General features: G+C 50.2%; 1 protein-coding gene across 2 annotated transcripts; it reads right to left on the reverse strand.

Annotated features, from left to right (window-relative positions):
- Positions 1-2,214: 2,214 nt before the first annotated feature.
- On the reverse strand, positions 2,215-17,280 carry DUSP4 (dual specificity phosphatase 4). Of its 2 annotated transcripts, none has more exons than XM_016136125.2 (4): positions 16,372-17,280; positions 6,840-6,985; positions 5,579-5,798; positions 2,215-4,932 (listed from the first exon to the last, which is right to left on the reverse strand). In XM_016136125.2, the coding sequence occupies exons 1-4, from the start codon at positions 16,811-16,813 to the stop codon at positions 4,547-4,549; spliced, it is 1,194 nt and encodes a 397-aa protein (XP_015991611.1). In that variant the 5' UTR covers positions 16,814-17,280; the 3' UTR covers positions 2,215-4,546. The 2 variants fall into 2 exon arrangements, with proteins under 2 accessions (XP_015991611.1, XP_015991612.1); XM_016136126.2 differs by lacking the exon at positions 16,372-17,280 and adding an exon at positions 12,475-14,059 and having other exon boundaries at positions 4,464-4,932.
- Positions 17,281-18,128: the final 848 nt, after the last annotated feature.

Here is an 18,128-nt window from a genome sequence, read left to right on the forward strand (position 1 = left end):
GAGATACAAGGATGCGATGTTCTGCGTTTTCCAGTGCCACCCCTAACTGGGGGTGGTAAACTGATCAAATTGAGGGCAGGGCAGAAGTAACATGGAATCCACATGGAAAAGATCCTGGCTAATGTCTAAATTATTATCCTGACAAACACATAAATTTATAAAATGTGAAAAGAAAAAGTCTCAAATTACACCAAACTGCTCATTTTGGTTACTAAAAGTAAAATGGGATATAGGGCAAGGGTATGGTGAGGGACTTACAGTTTTTACTTTATGTATTTGCGTTATTTGAATTTGTTGGCAGTGAGCATGTTTTTACATATTAATCACTGAACAGCTTTATTGGAGTATAATTTACATACCACAAAACTTTCCCACTTTAAGTGTACAATTCAATGATTGTTAGCGAATTTACTAAATTTAAGAGTGGTATCATCGCCACCAAAGTGGTGATGCAAAGTTGGCTCGGGAACAGTTATCAGCGGGAGGGGCGTCCCAGCAAGCAGTGTCCCGGCATTCCCCCACAGGCCTGTTCCCGCCCTCGTCGCTGGCGCTCAGGCTGTGTAAGGCTGCCTTCTCCACTGAGGAGCCATCCTCATTGCTCCCCTCTGTGTGGGGGAACAAAGTAGATTCTCAGATGAAGAACACGCCCTGTTCACTGTTCAATTTTTTTTTGTTGGTCTCTCTGCCTAGAGAAATCAGGTTCTTAGAGATTCCTATCAGCCTTCTGTCACCATCCTAGAGTGATGCTTAGGGAGCCAATCTCCGCTGTAGATGTTAATAAGTGCACGAGATTATTTAATGACCCGTAGTCTTTCCTCCCCTTCCAAGTCACCGTAGCAGCACAGTTTTCATGTAAAGGATAAATCAAGCCAGAGGTGGTTGAAAATGTATTTATTTTTCATCAATGATCTTTTTCAAGCAATAAATAAAAACAGACATGTTGACTTTTCAAAAAAACAAAAAAAAAAATCCCTTTAACTATATACATCCTACAGAAATACAAGCATATCAAATGTAGAAATGACATCACTCTGAAAGATGGGGCTATTTACAGAAGTTACATGTATTGCATTGCTGTCTTGAAGAAGACTCTTACTGGTGTGACTCATAAATTCTAAGGAAGAACAGGTTGTTCCTGTGCTCCTGGGGGAGAAGTTATCTTCAAAGAGGTGAAACTCTCCATCCTTCTTGGCGGACAACGAAACGTTCAAGGAAAAACATTAACATGGAAACACTGTATTCGGTTCTTTAACAATGCTCCACAGGCCTGCTGACCTTCAGGGAGCATAGAGCTTGCCCGGTTCAGGTCATGTGCTCCTTGAGCTCCTGAGAGAAAGCATCTTGTCCCTCAGCTGGCTGGAATTGGCAGTGAGACCTGTTGGGCCAATGACAAACCCTCGGGTTGTGGTCCCCGTGAGACGAGATAGCTCTAGTATCGAGACCCGGATTCCAACAGCACCTTGCCATCCAGAAAGCAGCTTCCCAACTTGGTGACATATGGAAAGCACTTGGGGAATTTGAAACACGTTGATGCCTGAGTCCCTCCTCCAGAATCCTGGTTTTGTTGGTCTGGGACACCCTGGTGGCAGGATTTTCACAGCTCAAAGCTCCCCAACTGATGTTATGAGCAGCCTAGGAGACCAGCGCTTTAACACTATGGGCTTGGTGGCCAACTCCCAATTTAACAGTCCCTCCTCCTCTCTTTGAATCAACCATCCTACCTCCCTCTGTACACCTTCCCAAAGATTTAAATTTTTTTTTCATGGCTTCCAATTTTGTTGAAAACTGTCTAGAATCCACCTGGAACAAAGGCCTCAGGAGGAAATGACTGCAGCTGGGAGCTCCTGGCCACCTGCTCACAGTGACCTTAGCCTACTACTGCTCTGTGGGAAAGTCAAGTTCATTGCTGTCAATGCCTCACGGACACCCTTGGTTCACACAGGACTCCCAAAGGGAACTGAGAGCACTCCTTAGTCTCCATAGAAGATACAGAGTCTACTGCCTTTGGTAGCCAACAGCTCAGCTCACAGTCGGTGAAAGTGGCAACGATTTCCGGCCAGTACAGAAATTTCGCCATCACCAGAAAAGACATTAGGGGAAGGATATCTATTGAAACCCATTGGGCATTTGGACTGACTCCATGGTGGTGCCTTCATTAGAGCTATTCCTAGTCATCAAAAAGCCCTCTGATGGGAAAATAACAAACAAATCTCCTTTTTCCCATCAAGCCAATTTCCTATTTTATTTCCAAAAGTTTTGGGATTCATGCTGTTAACAAGTACAAAGAAAATGGCTTTATAAATAGCAGTCGGACACTGTGCCAGGAGACTTGAACCAGAAAGCAGGGGAAGACATGCCTGGGGTTGGTCCTGAGCTCTGTCTGTCCGTCCGTGTGGTTGGAATCCAGTCTGGGAAAGCAGGATACATAGGTATCGGCAAAGGTACACTCATTCAAAGAAAAGCGAATCTGTGCCAGGCTACTTTCCCCATCCCCTCAAGCAGCCCCTCCTCCCAGGCCCATTTGCTGTTAACACCCATAGCTTTTTCAGCTGTAGAACCCAGTTGACCTCGTTTATCACAAAACATGAAGCAACTTCCAGGAATCAAGGAAAGGTTGGGAACGTCGAACTGTACTGTATTTAGTTCCAATGTCCAGGAACCCCAAACCCTCCATGCCTCACCCCTAACTATTCAGCCAAGCAACTTCTAGGGAAGGAGGGAGCCTCAGGCTTTCCTAAAAATGAGAAGCAAGAACTCTGGCATCACCTAAAAATGGGGCTTGCCAAAGACAGGATGAACGATGACAACAGAGGTTCATGTTTATGGAAGGAAATGTAATGGACCAGGCCCCGTCTGGATTGCCCGGAGAAGAAAGAGCACCCCAACATTATTCTGACATTGAGGCTGAAAAGTTACTTATGAGTGAACAAGAATGTTCATTTAGATCTAGACTCTCGAAGGGCCTAAAAACACACACAAAGAAAACATGCTCTCATTTCTAGATAAATCTGCGATTACCTCTAATCTGGCACTCCATAACAACACTGTTCCACAATATTACAAACAAAATAACATGTAGCCGTTCCCTTCTCCCTCCCCCCAAGCCCAACCCACAGAAACATCCTTCTTTCTCCCGAAGCCATTCCTTCATTTGGAAAGGCCCCTTAAAATGGCATTAGCCCAAGAAAGGATTCTAAAATGGCACCCACGTCCCCATGATGCCTGTCACAGAAGCCCAGAGGCCAGTTCCCAAGCAAAGAGTCTACCCTGACTCCCCACTCACGGTCTCTTGCTATTCCAGACTTCGATGAGACCTGAAGTGTATTCAGTTCCCTCTTTCTATTCAAAAGAAGGCCTTTAAAATTATTCACCCAAACCAGGAATTTTAAGAACACAAAGAATTTGTTGGCATACTCCATTCCAAGTAATCCCTTGAAATTAAAAACTCCAATTTATGCAAAAGAGAAAAGATGGTGCTTTCACTTAAAAAAGGATTAATTTCAGGTCTGTCTTCTAGTTAGGTGGTTTCCCTAATGACCTTGCCAGATGATTCACTGTAGGAAAATCTGAATTGCACCCAATTTTTCAGGAGCACCTAATATGATATGGCATTTGTCACAGCTGATATACAAGTCCTCGGGCAAGTCTATAAGAAATGCTCTCACTGCCAAACTGAATTATTGATAATCAGAGAGAAAAAGGCTGTATCGTGGTTTAAAATCACTTCAGTGGTCCATGTGCCCAGGAACCAGCTTGGAAAGTAATTAAAAAAGAGTCCCCGTTCTTTCTTCCTCCTCCCACCCCACTCTGCCTTCTTCTCCATGGCAAGTACAAGTGACCATCATGCCAAATCCTCCAGCCCTACCAGGTACCACTCATTCCCTAACTGCTTTGACATTAGCAGGCTATTGTGCTCCAATCCACATCGACGTATATTCTAAAGTCAGTCACTAGACTCCTTGTATTTATGAACTCCGAGGAAACTCTTAATAAATACTTTTATCTAGTATTACGCATAATTATTCACTTGTTGGTGACTTAGTAAGGAAAACCATGTCCTAAAAGACTCTTTTTTTTTTTTTTTTTTTTTAATTCTTGTAACTACAACAAAAAGGGCCAAGCACAGGGAACCAGGCACTTCTGGCAAACTTGTTTTCTTCTTGCCCCCTTCCCTCCCTCCCTCCCGCCCCCCACTTAATAAAACAGGGTGGGCACATTTGCCAGGACCTGCGGGTTTCACAACTTCAAGCCTTACTGCTTAAAAAAAATGAGGTAAGAAATTCCTATCCGAAAAGTAAAACTGACACACAAATCAAACCAAGGTCTTCCCTGCCCGCGGAGGCAGCCATTATTGCTCTAAGTTGGAGGGGTTTGTTTGTTTGCTTTAATATGTATTCAAAGTCCTTATTGCCATTCTGGCGGCCCGGTCGTAGGCCAAAGAGAAATGGATGGGAAGGGCCCCTCGCCGGTCAGTCCCGCCTCGCTGCCCGCCGCGGCCCCACACCCCTTGCTGAAGGCCCCTGGTTTGGGGGTTCTCAGAGCGGCCCTAGCAGCTGGGGGAGGTGGTGATGGGGCTGTGCAGGTAGGGCAGGCTGCTGGGCGCCGCGTGCACGCCCACCGAGACCGGGAAGCTGAAGACGAACTGCGAGGTGGGGGTCGGGGTGGCCTTGCCCCGCTCCCGCAGGGGCCCGGACGGGCTGGCGGCCTCCGCGGCGCAGGACGTGGCCAGCACCTGCGACTCGAACTGCAACAGCTGCCCCATGAAGCTGAAGTTGGGCGAGATGATGCTCCGCCGCTGCTTGACGAACTCGAAGGCCTCCTCCAGCCTCACGCGCTTCTTCATCATCAGGTAGGCCAGGCAGATGGTGGCGGAGCGCGAGATGCCGGCCTGGCAGTGCACCAGCACGCGCCCGCGGCACTCCTTCACCGCATCTGGGGCAGAGAACGGGACACCATCAGGGGCCTCCTCCGTCGGAAGCTCCAATCCCGCCCCAAACACCAGGGCAAGCGGTCTAAGCCAGAGCTGGCCGGCGCAGGAATGGGGGAGGGAGGGAGAACTGGAGAGGTGTTGGAGGATGGGTATTCCCACTGAAAGAATAACCCGGCTGAGGGGTGGGAAGAAACCCACGTGGGAGGGGCTGTAGGATTCCACCGGAGAATGGGTGTTTTGAGACTTAACGAAACCCCATGCACTACACTTGGAGAAAAAACGTACGCTAAAGACTTATATCCCAACATACATTTAAGAATTTCCATTTGCAGAAATAGAAACAATGACCCAATTGTTCCTTTCTTTGTTTTTCTCGCCATCCCTAAGCCTTATCTGGACATCTGGAGACATGCAAGAAAAGTTTATTGGCTCTCTATAAGCCAACAACCCCGGCGTAGGAGGGGGTCTTGTTATCCCTGCCCAACAAACCATCTAACCCACAAGACGTCCTACCGAGGAAGAGGGCAAGAGTACACCTGGGTACGGGCCTCCTAAATCCCTTGCTCTTTCAACAGACAAGTTCCAAGTGGTCCCCTCTCATCCTCCCCCATCAGCCTGAGACCCAGTCCTCAGCCAGGGTCCACCTACCGATGTACTCAATGGCTTCCATGAACCAGGAGCTGATGTCGGCCTTGTGGTTGTCTTCCACCGGGATGCACTTGTACTGATAGTGTCCTTCAAAGTGGTTTGGGCAGTCGGAGGAGACATTCAACAGGGCTGTGATCCCCAGGGCATCCAGCATGTCTCTGCGGGCAGCATGATAGGCACTGCCGAGGTAGAGAAAAGGGAGGATCTCCACCGGACCGCCCTGCACAAGCGAGGGAAAACAAAGGCCCCCGACATCATGAGTGTAAGGCAGCCAGCAGAAGAGCTGGGGTGCTTAGGATCCAGAGAGGTGGTTTTCACAGGACCTGGGGGGATTGCCTGTGGGCACAGCCCCTCCAGGTTTCCCCTTATCCTGCTAGGGCTCCTGGAGGGAGCGGTGGCTTCAATGGGACTTCTCTAGCCTTTGTCCTCCACTCTGCTGTGGGCAGAGAAGCCAGGATAGGTGAAGCCTTGTTCAAGGAGCCCACGTCCCCCGTGATAAACGGAGTGGCAGACACGATGCTGACTTGCGGCACCCGTTGGTAACATTAAAAATTTACACCTGCTAATCACCAAGCTACCTGTTGTATGGTTTAGGGGCTTACTTGTTTGGATTATATGTTTACTTGGTACATTAAAAACAGATGCCACATCAGCCTGACAAAGAGGAGGGATTTGGGCAAAATTAAGTAACCTTGGCTTAAAGTAGTGACGATTTTCTGAGTCAGATCAATTAGGATGATCTGGGATTTGGGAAGCTGAGTTCCTGGAGCCTATAAATTCACCCCCTTCATCTAAATAAAAGGGCTGGAAGGGGTGGGCTTGTAAGAAATGTAGCAGCTCAAGCTGGTTTTTTTGGGGGGAGGCTTGGCTGATCATTTATGTCTATTTGTCATTTATATCGGGCTCTAAATGAGGCCAGCCTGGCTGTTCTGCTGGGGCCGGGGTCCACAGGCCACTCTTTCAAAGGGTGTTCTCTCAGTTTCCTAAAGGGCAGGTCACACACTTCCAGCTTCAGCAGCCCTCATTTGTCTGCACATAACTCTAGAGGCTAATCAGGGAGTTTTGCTCCCCCCCCCCACCCCAAGTGGGGTAAGAAGAGAGGGAAAGGGAAGGATTCCAAGGAATAAAAAGAATTTACTCCTAATCTTCCTCATATCCCATGCCAATATCAGGGTTCACTACATTGTCCCTAAATTGAAGCACTGCAACTACAGCCTCTGAAAAGCAGACTCTGAAAAAAACCCTGCACACACACACACACCTGGTCGTGCAGTGGGGTTCCACAGGAGCTGCAGCCCAGGTCCAAGGACTCCACCGTGCTTGGGGGCACAGCGGGCGGGATAGCGGCCAGGGCCTTGGTTTTGGAACAGAATTCTGGGTACTCGGAGGAAAACCTCTCATAGCCACCTGTAAAGTGGAGAGAAGTTCTGGTTAATGGATTCACTGAGCCAGCTAAAAACCCCAAAAGAATTTAAATTCTACCCAAGACGGAGGAACTGTTAGGAAGCTGGGGCTAGTTGAATCTATACTTGCCACTGGGTGGCGCTGTGGGCCCAGAGATAATGACTATGGAGCCTTTTCCAGCAACGCAGGGTCCACATTTGGCCAGGACTGCATCCTAAAGCCTGGAAGGAAAGCATTATACACAAACCTTTGGTTTCAGACGCAGATACACAGAGAAAGATGTATAGGGGCTATGGAGAAGGGACTGGGACTATTTCCAGGGGAGTACCTTAGGGTGATCATAAAACATGTAAGAAGCAATAGACACTGTGGGTCTCCGTGAGTACTAAGGCAGCCTGCAGCTGTGCAACTTGCAAAGATGTCCGTCATCTCACTTCAGACCTTCCTTTGGAGAGGTTCTCCAGTGTAGGAAAAAGGAAAAATTACCAATTACCCTGGCACTAGCCCTTCTAGACCTCAGCAACAGAACAGATGCTGATGGCACAGCCTCCCGAACAGCTGTTCCGTCAACAAGGGGCCAAAACAAGAGTAAATGGGCTTAAATCTAAATAAATCCCTCTTGCTTCACACACAGGTTTGGGGCAAGGGAGGATTTCCTGACCTGAGAGTTGCTAAGCCTTGGAGTGGTTATTTGTGGAATCGTCTTCCGGGGAAGGGAGGTCTTTTAAGTAAAAAAGAGATCAAGTTTTCTGGAAAAGTGTTGGTGCCAAGCAGAAAGGCTCTGGCTGGGCAGAGGCGGGCAGGGGAACCAGGAAGAGAAATGCTTAGCCTGTGTCTCTGATTTTCTTGTGATCTCTGGGACTTTGCTCTGTGGTAATTTAGCATCTACTGACAATGTCTGGCCCTGCTTGTACTTTTACTTTGAGTTTCTATAGGAACAAAGATAGATTATAAATTAATTTGGTAGGTGAAGAGGGTCAAAACTTCCAGTTATAAGATAAAGAAGTCCTGGGGGCATAATGCATAGCATGGTGACTATAGTTAATACTGTATTGCATTTTTGAAAGTTGCTTAACAGTAGATCTTAAAAAGTTCTCATCACAAGGAAAAAATTTTTTTACCATGTACAGTGATAGATGTTAACTAGACTAGACTTATTGTATGTCATCATTTTGCAACACATACAAGTATCAAATCATTATGTTGTATACCTGAAACTGACATGTTATATGTCAATTATACCTAAATTTTTTTTAAAAACCACAAATTTACTTAAAAATTGATTCATTCATGCATTCAGTAGGGCCTGCGTGTTGTTGAACAATCATTCTAACGGACCCATTCAAGACAGTCACTACGGCCACATCTAAAATTTTATGAGCAAGCAACATGGTGTCGCTTCCCTGTCGGAAGGATCTTCAATACGCCGACACATGGTGGTCAGTCAGTTTCTTGCCAGAATCCTAATCCCAGAGATCGCTTTGGAGGAAGGGAAAGGATTCTTTAGTACATCATAAGGCTTACAGAAACAGGGCACACATACATTTCTTCCTCTCTGACCGGAGGCTTCTCAGTTCATCGCCGCCACCACCACCCCCTCCCCTCGTCAGAATATAAATGGATGTCTCTGGTCACAGGCCCTCGCTCCTGCTGAGTCATAATGACCAGCCTCCCTGGTTGGAAACCTTGCCGAGGTCCCCATACTGCCCACTCCAGACATGCTGTGTCATCTCGTCCCAGGAGCACACCTTCCTCCCTCCCGTGATCAACCCCATCTGTCCCCTTTCCTCTTAAAGCTGCAGACATTGCTGCCCCGAATTTAGGAAACAGAGTGGAGGGAAGAAGAGCCGGCAAATATCGTTAGCTGAAGCCCTCTGGAAGGAGCAGCTTTGTCAGTGGTCCCCCTTTGGAGCAGGTAGAAGAGGAAATGGGTCAATCAACAAACCACTGTTGAACACCTACATGAAAAACCATTATGTTACTCTAAATACTTGTGCAGGATTTGGAATTTTCAAAATAAATGATTCTTGTGTTTATTACATAACTCGAGCTATTAAAACATTTCTTTTTTTTTCCCCCCCAAAGAAATGTAAGGCATGGGTGATGCCCTCCAAATTCATTGCCTAGACAAGTACCCACCCGAAAGTGAATGGCGGAGTCACAGGAGTGCTAAGGTCAGGCTCCAAGGTTACAGAGGAGCATCCATGAGGGAACAGAAGGGGGAGGAGCCTCAGCGTGGTGGTGAGAATGTTCTTCCCATTGCTGAGAATGTATAAAACAGGGCACCAGACTGAAGTCCTGGAAAGGGCACACACAGCCTTTGCAGTCAGACACACAGGTCTGGCTTGAATCACCAGCTGTGGTGCCTAGGACCATTACTGGACCTCTCCCAGCCTCTTCCTTATCCATAAAATGTATGAAATATCCACTCCTGGAGTCCTTTGAGGGCTGACTGGAACAGCCAGTGCTTGGCACCTGGCCTCGGGAGACACATATAATGAAGGTTTCCTTTTGGGCACCTACATGGGGATTCCAGCATTACTGGCAACTTTCCAGACTGCCATCTCATCCTGGGCTTCACTGATTTTTTCCAGTTGGAGTCTTGAGACCTGGTAGTTAAGGCAGCAAAGCAGCAGGTACCACATTTCCTGAGCTCCACGACAGCTTCCTAGTCAGGGACCTCTGCCACTCCTGGACTCCGCCACCTCCTGGGCTCTGCCATCAATCAACCAGGAGACAGCAGAAGAACCCAGCAGAACGGGGCCAGCGGCAGACCCCAGGGGTTGTTGGGGGGGGGGGGAGAGGACAGGTGGCCTAGCATGCAGAACAGAAGTGACCCAGAGGCCAGACCAGGCACAAGGGAGGGCCGTTTGGCGGCTCCCCGCAGGCTGCTTGCTCATCGCAGGGCAGCGAGACAGTAGTGGCTGTGAAGACACCATTACAACGGAACAGAGAAATGACTACTGAAAAGTCAGTTCCCTCTGGTGGATCTTTAAAGAATAAGCAGAAAGAAACTAAGTGAAAAAGCAGATCAGCCCTGGGGACAGGAGCACTGGAAAGGTCATATCCGTGATGGTGACAGCAGTGAAAGGGGTTTTTCCTCCTGAGCTGTCACTCTTGGGAGAGACTATGGCTCACTGTTACAAGGAATATCACAAAATAAGTGCCTTCTTGGGGGGGCCAATGGCTGCACTGAGGCCCGGATCTCTGAGGAGCAGAACACACCTGAGCGGCCCAGAGCTGCAGGCAGGTGGTGGTACACATGGAAGGGTGCAGGTTAGGAACCACCCACGTCACACCCCACGAGGCACAGCACAGGAAGTCGGCTGTGGGTACCAGACCCCTGTTAATAAAAGTGGTAGATACCCTTAAGAGGAAATGTTCACTAGATGCCAGGTCTTTCCATACATGTGTCCAAACAGCAGCCCTTGAGGAAGGCATGGCCAGCCACCATTTTACAGGAGAGCAAACAGGTGCAGGGCAGCCCTCAGGTGAGGGCACAGCAAGCATTTAGCACACTGGCCTCGAAGGTGACTTCTAAGCGGCTGTCAGGAACCTGCCGTGCCACTTGCCCATCCCTGCCTTCCTGGTGATCCTTCTCTAAGAGGGCACGGCCTGCTGGTTTCATCACAGAATTTTCATGTAAAATCCTCTGCACAGGGCACTGCTAACATTTCGCCAAACTCTGCCTCTTGCCAGAGCTTTTCTCACTATAGGTCGTCATTAAGGAGTTGGGACCAACATTTTTACTTAATGAACTAAAATAACTACTCGAATGCATCGTGTTTAAAGAGGGTATCATTTCATGGAACTCTGATTTCAGGTGTATCTGTATCCCTGTCTGGGTCATGACGGAAATTCAAGTGAATTCTTACTGTAGGTGGGGGTCGAATCTGTGCAAACACCAGGGCCGTGGCCCTTCCAGTAAGAGCTAGATTTAGATCACCCAAGTTTTAGTCAAACCTCAGGAGAGGGAAAGCTTATTCCAACAGGATCCCAGGGGGCTGGCCTCGATCTTGGGCCTGCCGTAGGTGTGCAAGGAGAATAAGAGCACAGGTCGTGGGTGCCAATGGGAGCTTGTGCAAGCACATTCTCCCTAGCCTGTTTTCCCACACTCAAAATGGGAGAATTTCAGATTATATACCTCTAAATTCCAACATCCCATGGCCCTAAATGTCCACAATCTATTTGCAAACTACAAACAGAGCAGGTGCCCAAGATCTATCTCCTGAATACAATTTCTTGACAAATGCCAATTAATTCCACCTGTTTTTTCTACAGCTTATTAAAAGTCATCCAGTAACAGATCTTCTAATTTTGACCTGTTTTTCCCATGTTGTTTAATAATATGCCTTCGGGTCTTAAAGCTCTCACTTTCTCATCTTAATTTTAAAACTTTAGAGCTTAGGGGGTGGGAAAGGAATATAATTTTTCACCTGACTTTCTTGAGGAATAATTACATCTCCAGTTCAACTCTATGCTTTTTTTCTGTTTTTCACACACATGTACACAGCAAGGTGCTTTTCAGAATTTACTGAAAATGATGACCTGCTGGCCATACATCCTGCTGCTGGCCTCCCGCCCATGCAGGCCTAACAGAGTGTGTGCATGGAAGTGCTTTGCAAAGGGCGAACTGACGCAGTGCTGGGCCTATCGACAAGATAGGACCACTAGCGGGGTCTGTGATGGGGAAGCTTGTCTTTTGGTGGTGACTAGAGCCATCAATCTTAATGTGGCTACTGCTTTTTTTCCATAACACTCAGAACATCCCCCATTCACCAAGGGCTCATGGCCTTGCTCTCCCAGGACATCTTCTCAATATAAGGCAAACGTTGCCTGGCAAGAAAGTTCTGGGGTTATTTGAAGCTCATTTAGCTTTGAGAACTGATAAGCACTCATGTAAATGCTGAGCAGTTATTTAAAATTTACTTAAGTGGGCTTCTCACCTTGAGACTCCAAGCACAAACCTACCCATCCTGGGCCAACTGGCTGACATCTAATGCCACAACTCAGGCTGGATCTTGTTTGCAGACCCTCCCAGTCCTTTGGTGCTATCTGCTACGTTCAGCAAGCTGGCTTCCGTTCCAAAGTGAACTTTTCTTCCTGTCAAACTTCCTCTTTGTTAGGCGGGTACTGCCTCCCAGTAAGGAAATAGGCTATCTGGTTTCGGATGTTCTGATTTTCTTAGAGAAATTTCTTGGCCCCTTAAAAACGCCACCCTTTCTCCCTCCCTGGGTTTCTTTGTAGCTTATTTATCTTGGTGGGTGCAAGTCATCTCTCCTATAAGCACTGAGGGAGGACAAACTCAAGGGAGCTGTGGTCTTAACAAGGCTCCGGTTTTCACTCTGATTTACACTGACACCCTGTCTTTACTTACTTTTGTGAGTTGGAAGCATTCAATTAAAATGATGCAAAAAGGAGTGAGTTTGCCTCATTCCTTATACTTCTGTAAGAACTTACAATAAGGGTTAGAAATTATCTTTATAGCCTACCTTTTTTTTGAGATTCTAACAATCCTTGACCATCATGGCATTCTGTCATATCTGAAAAGAGAAAAGCCAGTCCCAAAGAGGTATGCAACCTCAGCATCCCTCCAAGGCTATGCCGTTTGATGCCACTAATCTCCTGGAGAAATGTGGGTAGACAAATGTGGATAGAAAGAGACTAGATAGAAGACAGTCTCACCAGAGTTGCCAGGGCTGCTAGTTGAGCCCCGTCACCCCCACCCATACCATTCATTATGGGCCTTAGTGGCTGTTTTCTACAGAAAGTGTGATGTCGGTCTGTGTGAGGACGATAGCCCTCCCAACTTCTCAAAATGGTTTCGGAACAGCTTTTCAATCAGAACTTGAATAACAAGTGGCAGTGGTCATGTGCTGAGATGAATTTTAGATAGGAGGAAAGTAAGATAATGTTTTTATAACTGAAATTTTCTAAGTAACAGATAAATTTATCATTTCCGGGTATATGGCAAGTAAAGAATGACTTCTATTAGAGTAAGAAAATGTTCTTTTTGTCTTTCTCTAAAACCTTAATCCGAGGATGTGAAGGAGAAAGAGATTGCAAGTACAGATTTTATTATGTACTTTAAGAGATTGCAAGTACAGATTTTATTATGTACTTTAATAAAATCTGAAAAAATCTAAACTTTCCCTCAAAATTGCCTTACAGGATTTTAAATAAAAATGAGCTTAAAAAAAAAAAGTTTACCCCAATGGGACTCTCACTAGTAAAAAGACTAGAAAATGTACTAATGTGGGTTATTTCTTTTAGCAAAACTTGGCTAATATTAGGAAATGTAAAAGCTAAGCAGTATTTTATTGATATTAAGTTTACTCTTAACTATGAATTCCTACCTGTGGCATTAGTTATTAATTACTCACAGTAAGTAACCAACTGCCCTTCAAAATGACAGAAATAGAAAAATCAAATTTTTAAATGCAATTAATTGGTAGAATTAGCCTTTGGCCAGTAAGGATAATGCAACTTCTGAAAATATCCTGCTGTGTTTATTGTGCCCCCAGCACAACTTGGTCACTCATTGGCTCAATGTTTGACTACTTGTACTCCACGCCCACCACCCCACAAGAAACAAGATACACAGAAAGGCCCATTAGCTGCAAAATAAAATGAACAGCTATGGTGAGAAACAAACTACCCAACCCCTCATCAGTTCAAGCCTTTGCTAAAGATAATGTAAGGGTTTCGTCTTTCGGTGTTTTCCAGTGTTTCCCTTGAGTTCCCTGTCCCCTTCCACAAACCCACATGGCCTCCATTCCAGTGGCTTCTCCAGGATGTAGAAGGCATTGGTTTCCTCCCACCACCTGCGCTTTCCCGCATCAGAGTGGGAGCGGACACTGCCCAATTTCTTTCTGTCCTCACGAGGGAAGAAGCCTTTTCGATTAGAAGGCAAAGAGAAGGAAGAGAAAGGAACTGTGTTAAGACGGCTTCTGCTTAGCACATATATGAAAATAAGCTCAATTAAACAGACTATGACCCAGTTAACCTCAAAAATGTTCTACCAGCACTACAGAACAAGTTGGAAGGCCCCTGTCACCTCTGTCAATTTCTGGCGGCTGCTTCCCTTATGAAGACCCAACTGACCCTCTACTGGCTACTCCCAGAGCCTGATCCTGAAATGACAAGTTCGACCTGAGGCCCAAGTCCAGACACTCTCCATCTCAGAGGATGGTGATTTTTAGATGCACATAGGGCCATCCTTCCTGCCCAGACCGGGTCTGACAACAGGAGGCAGTGCAGGCCTCAGGTGGCAACAAGCCCTTGGAACACTGCTTTTCCGTTGGCCAGGCACCTCGCGAACCGTACGGATACTGACATTTTACCCAGAGGCTCCAGTCCTACCCAGTCTCTACATTAGCATTTGCCTCGTGCTGAGCGGCTGGCTCGCTGGGACTCTCTGGCTCCAGCCTCTCCAGATGGGATTCTGAGGGACCAGGGAGGTGCCACAAGCCGTTCCTCCCTGGGAGCAGGGCCTAAGTGCGCGCCCGGAAGCCCAAGGGCCAAGGTCCCCGAGCTGCCGCTCTAGGGCGGACCCCTTGAGATTTCTTCCAGGAAGAAAAAACAAAACGAACCTAGACTCCACGTGGGTTTGCCCTCCCTCGAGAAGGGTCCTGGATCAGAGGCCCGCGGAGAAAGTCGCGCGCTGAGGCTTTAAAATCAGGATGGACCCCAGGGCAGCGCGGCAGGGAGAACGCGCCCCTGGAAAAGGACTTTCCTCCTAAAACAATTTCTCCAACCGTTCCCACCAGCTCCAGGCAAGGGAGGGCAGGCGCGCTCAACTGCCTAGACCCCCACCGTGGCGGTCTAACCGGGACCTGGACGCGGGAGCACGCGCGACGTGCGCCTGCCGCGGGGATCGCAGGGATCCCGAGCACAACTCCGCGCCCGGGCAGGCTAGGCCGGCCGCTCGTTCCCGTGTAAGCCCCTCGGCACTTGCTCGCAATGCGTTTTTAGGAGAAGGGAAGAGCTCTGGGTTCCACCGGCGGTGCAAAAAGCAGTCTCACGGAGAAAAGAAAATTCAGCAAAATTGCTTTAGTAGTTCAACCATAGGTCAACAGCAGCATTTCTCCAGCAGCTGACAGGTCAAATGGCCAGGAAACAACTGCCGAGAACAAAGCCGCCCGCTATTCAGCACGGCAATCCCGGCTCGTCTGAGCCTTTCAGTCGTGCTTTAGGGGAAGGGGCGGTGGGGAGAGGTTTCCGCCCCTCCTCCCCTCACCACCACCCTTCCTCCGGGGTGAGCAGGTCCCGAGAGGAAAAGAAAAGAGGGAGGGGGCGAGGTTTGCCGGCAGGGAACCTAGCTGCTCTATGAAGGCCAGAGTCCGAAACGCCTTTCGGCTTGCGAGGCCGGGACCCGACCAGGGAGAAGGAATGCGCGGAATGCAGTGGCGGGAGGCAGGGGCGCAGCGCGGCCAAGGGGCGCCGGGACCCCACGCGCCTGCGGCTTCCTCAGCTCACGGGATGCCGAGAACCACGGCCCAGCCCAGCCCGCAGGTGCGGCTGTAGCACCGTCCTTCCAGATACTGTGACAGCACTCGGTCCTTTCTCGGTTTGTGACTTCCAGGTTTGACAAGACCTCACCTCCCCGAAGAGTTTCGCCAGGGTTCTCTTAAATCAAGCACCCGCCGCCCTCTGATCGTCGAGAATTGTGTCTAAACAAAGGTCGTACTTCTCTGGCGCCTGATTTTAGAAAACATCATCCTGCCTTGCGTTCCCCGAATACTCACACCTCCTGCCTCCCGCGCCTGAAGCCTGGGTCTAGCCCGGGGTTGGAGGAGCTGGTCACCTTCCGGACGGTTGGAGTTGGGAAGCAAAAGAGGAGATACAGATCGCTCCACACAATGTCCGCACCCCTATTTTCCTTGTGCATTTAAGAGGAGCTGGTTTCTAATCGAACCGGCGCTCACTCGCCTTCACCCGTTTCCCCACCTCTTGGGTTGTCGGGGTCTGACTCAATGCAAGGCCCCAGCGGGCCAACTCAACAAGCCTGACCTGTCCCCACCCGAACAGTGGCACTTAGGAGCACTTCCCTCGAATGGAAAGTGGTTAACGCCAAAAAGGCGCTTAGCCCGCAAGGCCAGACGGTTAGTGACTGTAAACAAATGCAGAAGAGCCAGGAGGGTGAGGAATTGCAGGTAACGAAGGAAACGCGCCCTCGCTGCCCTGAAGACTTCAGGAGCTCGCACTTGCATACAAACGCACAAAATCCTTGCAAACCTGTGCACAACAACACGCAAAGGAATGCACGGGGATCCCCGCTGCCACGAGTCCAGTCCCTCCAGGCGCTTCTTCCCCGGCCCACTAAGGAGAAGGCCGCCAAGCCTCTCTGCACCTCCCCCTCCAGGTCGCGCCCGGGAGCCCGCATTTACCTTTCAGCAAGCAAATATCGGTGCGCTCCGCGTTGCGGCGCAGCGCCTGCACTACCAGCGACACGGTGCTGTCCTCGCGGAGGCTCTCGGCGCGCGGGCTGCGCTCGTCGTAAACGATGACGGCGGAGTAGAGGCCGGAGCGCAGGCGGGCGCGCACCTCCTCCTCGGCGGGCAGGATCTGCTCCAGGCTCACGGAGCCCTTGGCCCGCCGCCGCACGATTGTGTTGCAGCGCACGTTGACGGAGCCTCGGATGTAGCCCGCGCTGTGCGCCAGGAACGGTCTGCAGTCCAGCAGCAGACACTTGCCGCCGCTCAGCAGCCCCAAGGCGCCGTGGCTGCCGCTGCCGCCCGCGCCGCCCGCGCCGCCGGAGTTCTCGTCCCGATTCATCAGTCTTTTGAGCACGCTGCAGTCCATCTCCCGCAGCTCCTCCACTGTCACCATGGTCGCTGGGAACTGCGGCTGCTGGGCGCGCGAGGAGGCGAAGGAAAGCCGGGCCAGCTGGGCTGCAGCAAGGGGCAGGCGAGGGCTAAGGAAGGGCACCTGCAGAAGTGGCCGCAAACTTGGCCCCCAGGGGCTCTCACCGGAGACCCTCTTCTACCCAGTTCCCTTCCTCCCGCAGTCTCACGGTCACATAGCAGTCCGAGTGGCCTCGGGCGCCAGGCAGTAGGACTGCGCGCGATGCGAGGGGGAGACGGCGGTGGAGAGGACTGTGTTTACGGGAGAGGGCCAAGCACTCCCTTCTGTTGTGGCCTCTCGGTATTTGGCCCGTAGTGCTGCTCCTGCCGGCGCCGGCGCCGCCACTCGACATCCGTTTCCCCGCGAGCAGCCGGAGCTCGGCGCACTGCCCCAGCCGGAGTTTCCTCCTCGGCTTAGAGATTTATTAATGCTCCTCTGCGCTCCCCCGGGCGGGGGCAGATTCAGTACTACCACGTGAGGCCCCGCCTCTTTCCATTCGGGGCCTCGCGCCTCCCGCCCCCAGCGCCTGCGCCCCGCCCCATCCCCTCTCCCTCCGCCCCGCGGGCCCCTCCTCCCGCCCCCTTCCCGGCGCGTGAATGGAGTGCCGGCAGCTCGCGCCGGGTCACGGGGACAGGACGTCACAAAGAGCGGAGTAAAAAGGGAGCAGGGCGCTCGCCGCCAGGCCCATTCATAAAACCGGTACCTAGAGGAAGAGGGAGGCGGCCTCCGACCCGCCGGCGAGCTGCGCGCCCGGACTTTGTGAATGGAGCGCGGCGGCGCCGGTCGGCGTCAGCCTGCTGGCCGCGGCCTCGGCCGCGCAGCTACGACCCGGCCTGAGTCGCTGCGCGGCCCCTCGAGCCCGCTGCGGCTTCGGCGGAAAGAAATGAGCCGGCCGATGAACCGGGCTGACGGAGGCCGAGGCTCGGTTTGAGGTTTCAGCCTAATTTTTTTTTTTTTTTTTTTACCTCCGTGCTCCACCCTGAAGGGCCTCGCAGGCCTCTCCCCGGCGCTGAGGCAGAGCGGGGACCTTGGCCCGCTGCCGGGACCGCAGAGCCTGGCCAGTCGTTTTCTCAAATGCGATTCCTCTGATGTTCGCTTATGTATTAGCGTGATCGATTTTCATCGTAAGCTATTAAATCAGCTTTATGGCTTCCCGCGGACGTGGGCAAGCCTCAGTTGATAAGATGAAAGAGAAAGCCCTCCCGCCCCGAAGCGAGGTGTGGGTTCTGTTGCTTTACGACCCAGAGGGAGGGAGGCATTGCCCGAACGTTTTTCCTCTGGCGAGAGGCGGGGGTGCCAC

The sequence above is a fragment of the Rousettus aegyptiacus genome, unplaced genomic scaffold, assembly GCF_014176215.1.
Source record: "Rousettus aegyptiacus isolate mRouAeg1 unplaced genomic scaffold, mRouAeg1.p scaffold_m13_p_11, whole genome shotgun sequence".
Taxonomy (NCBI): domain Eukaryota; kingdom Metazoa; phylum Chordata; class Mammalia; order Chiroptera; family Pteropodidae; genus Rousettus; species Rousettus aegyptiacus.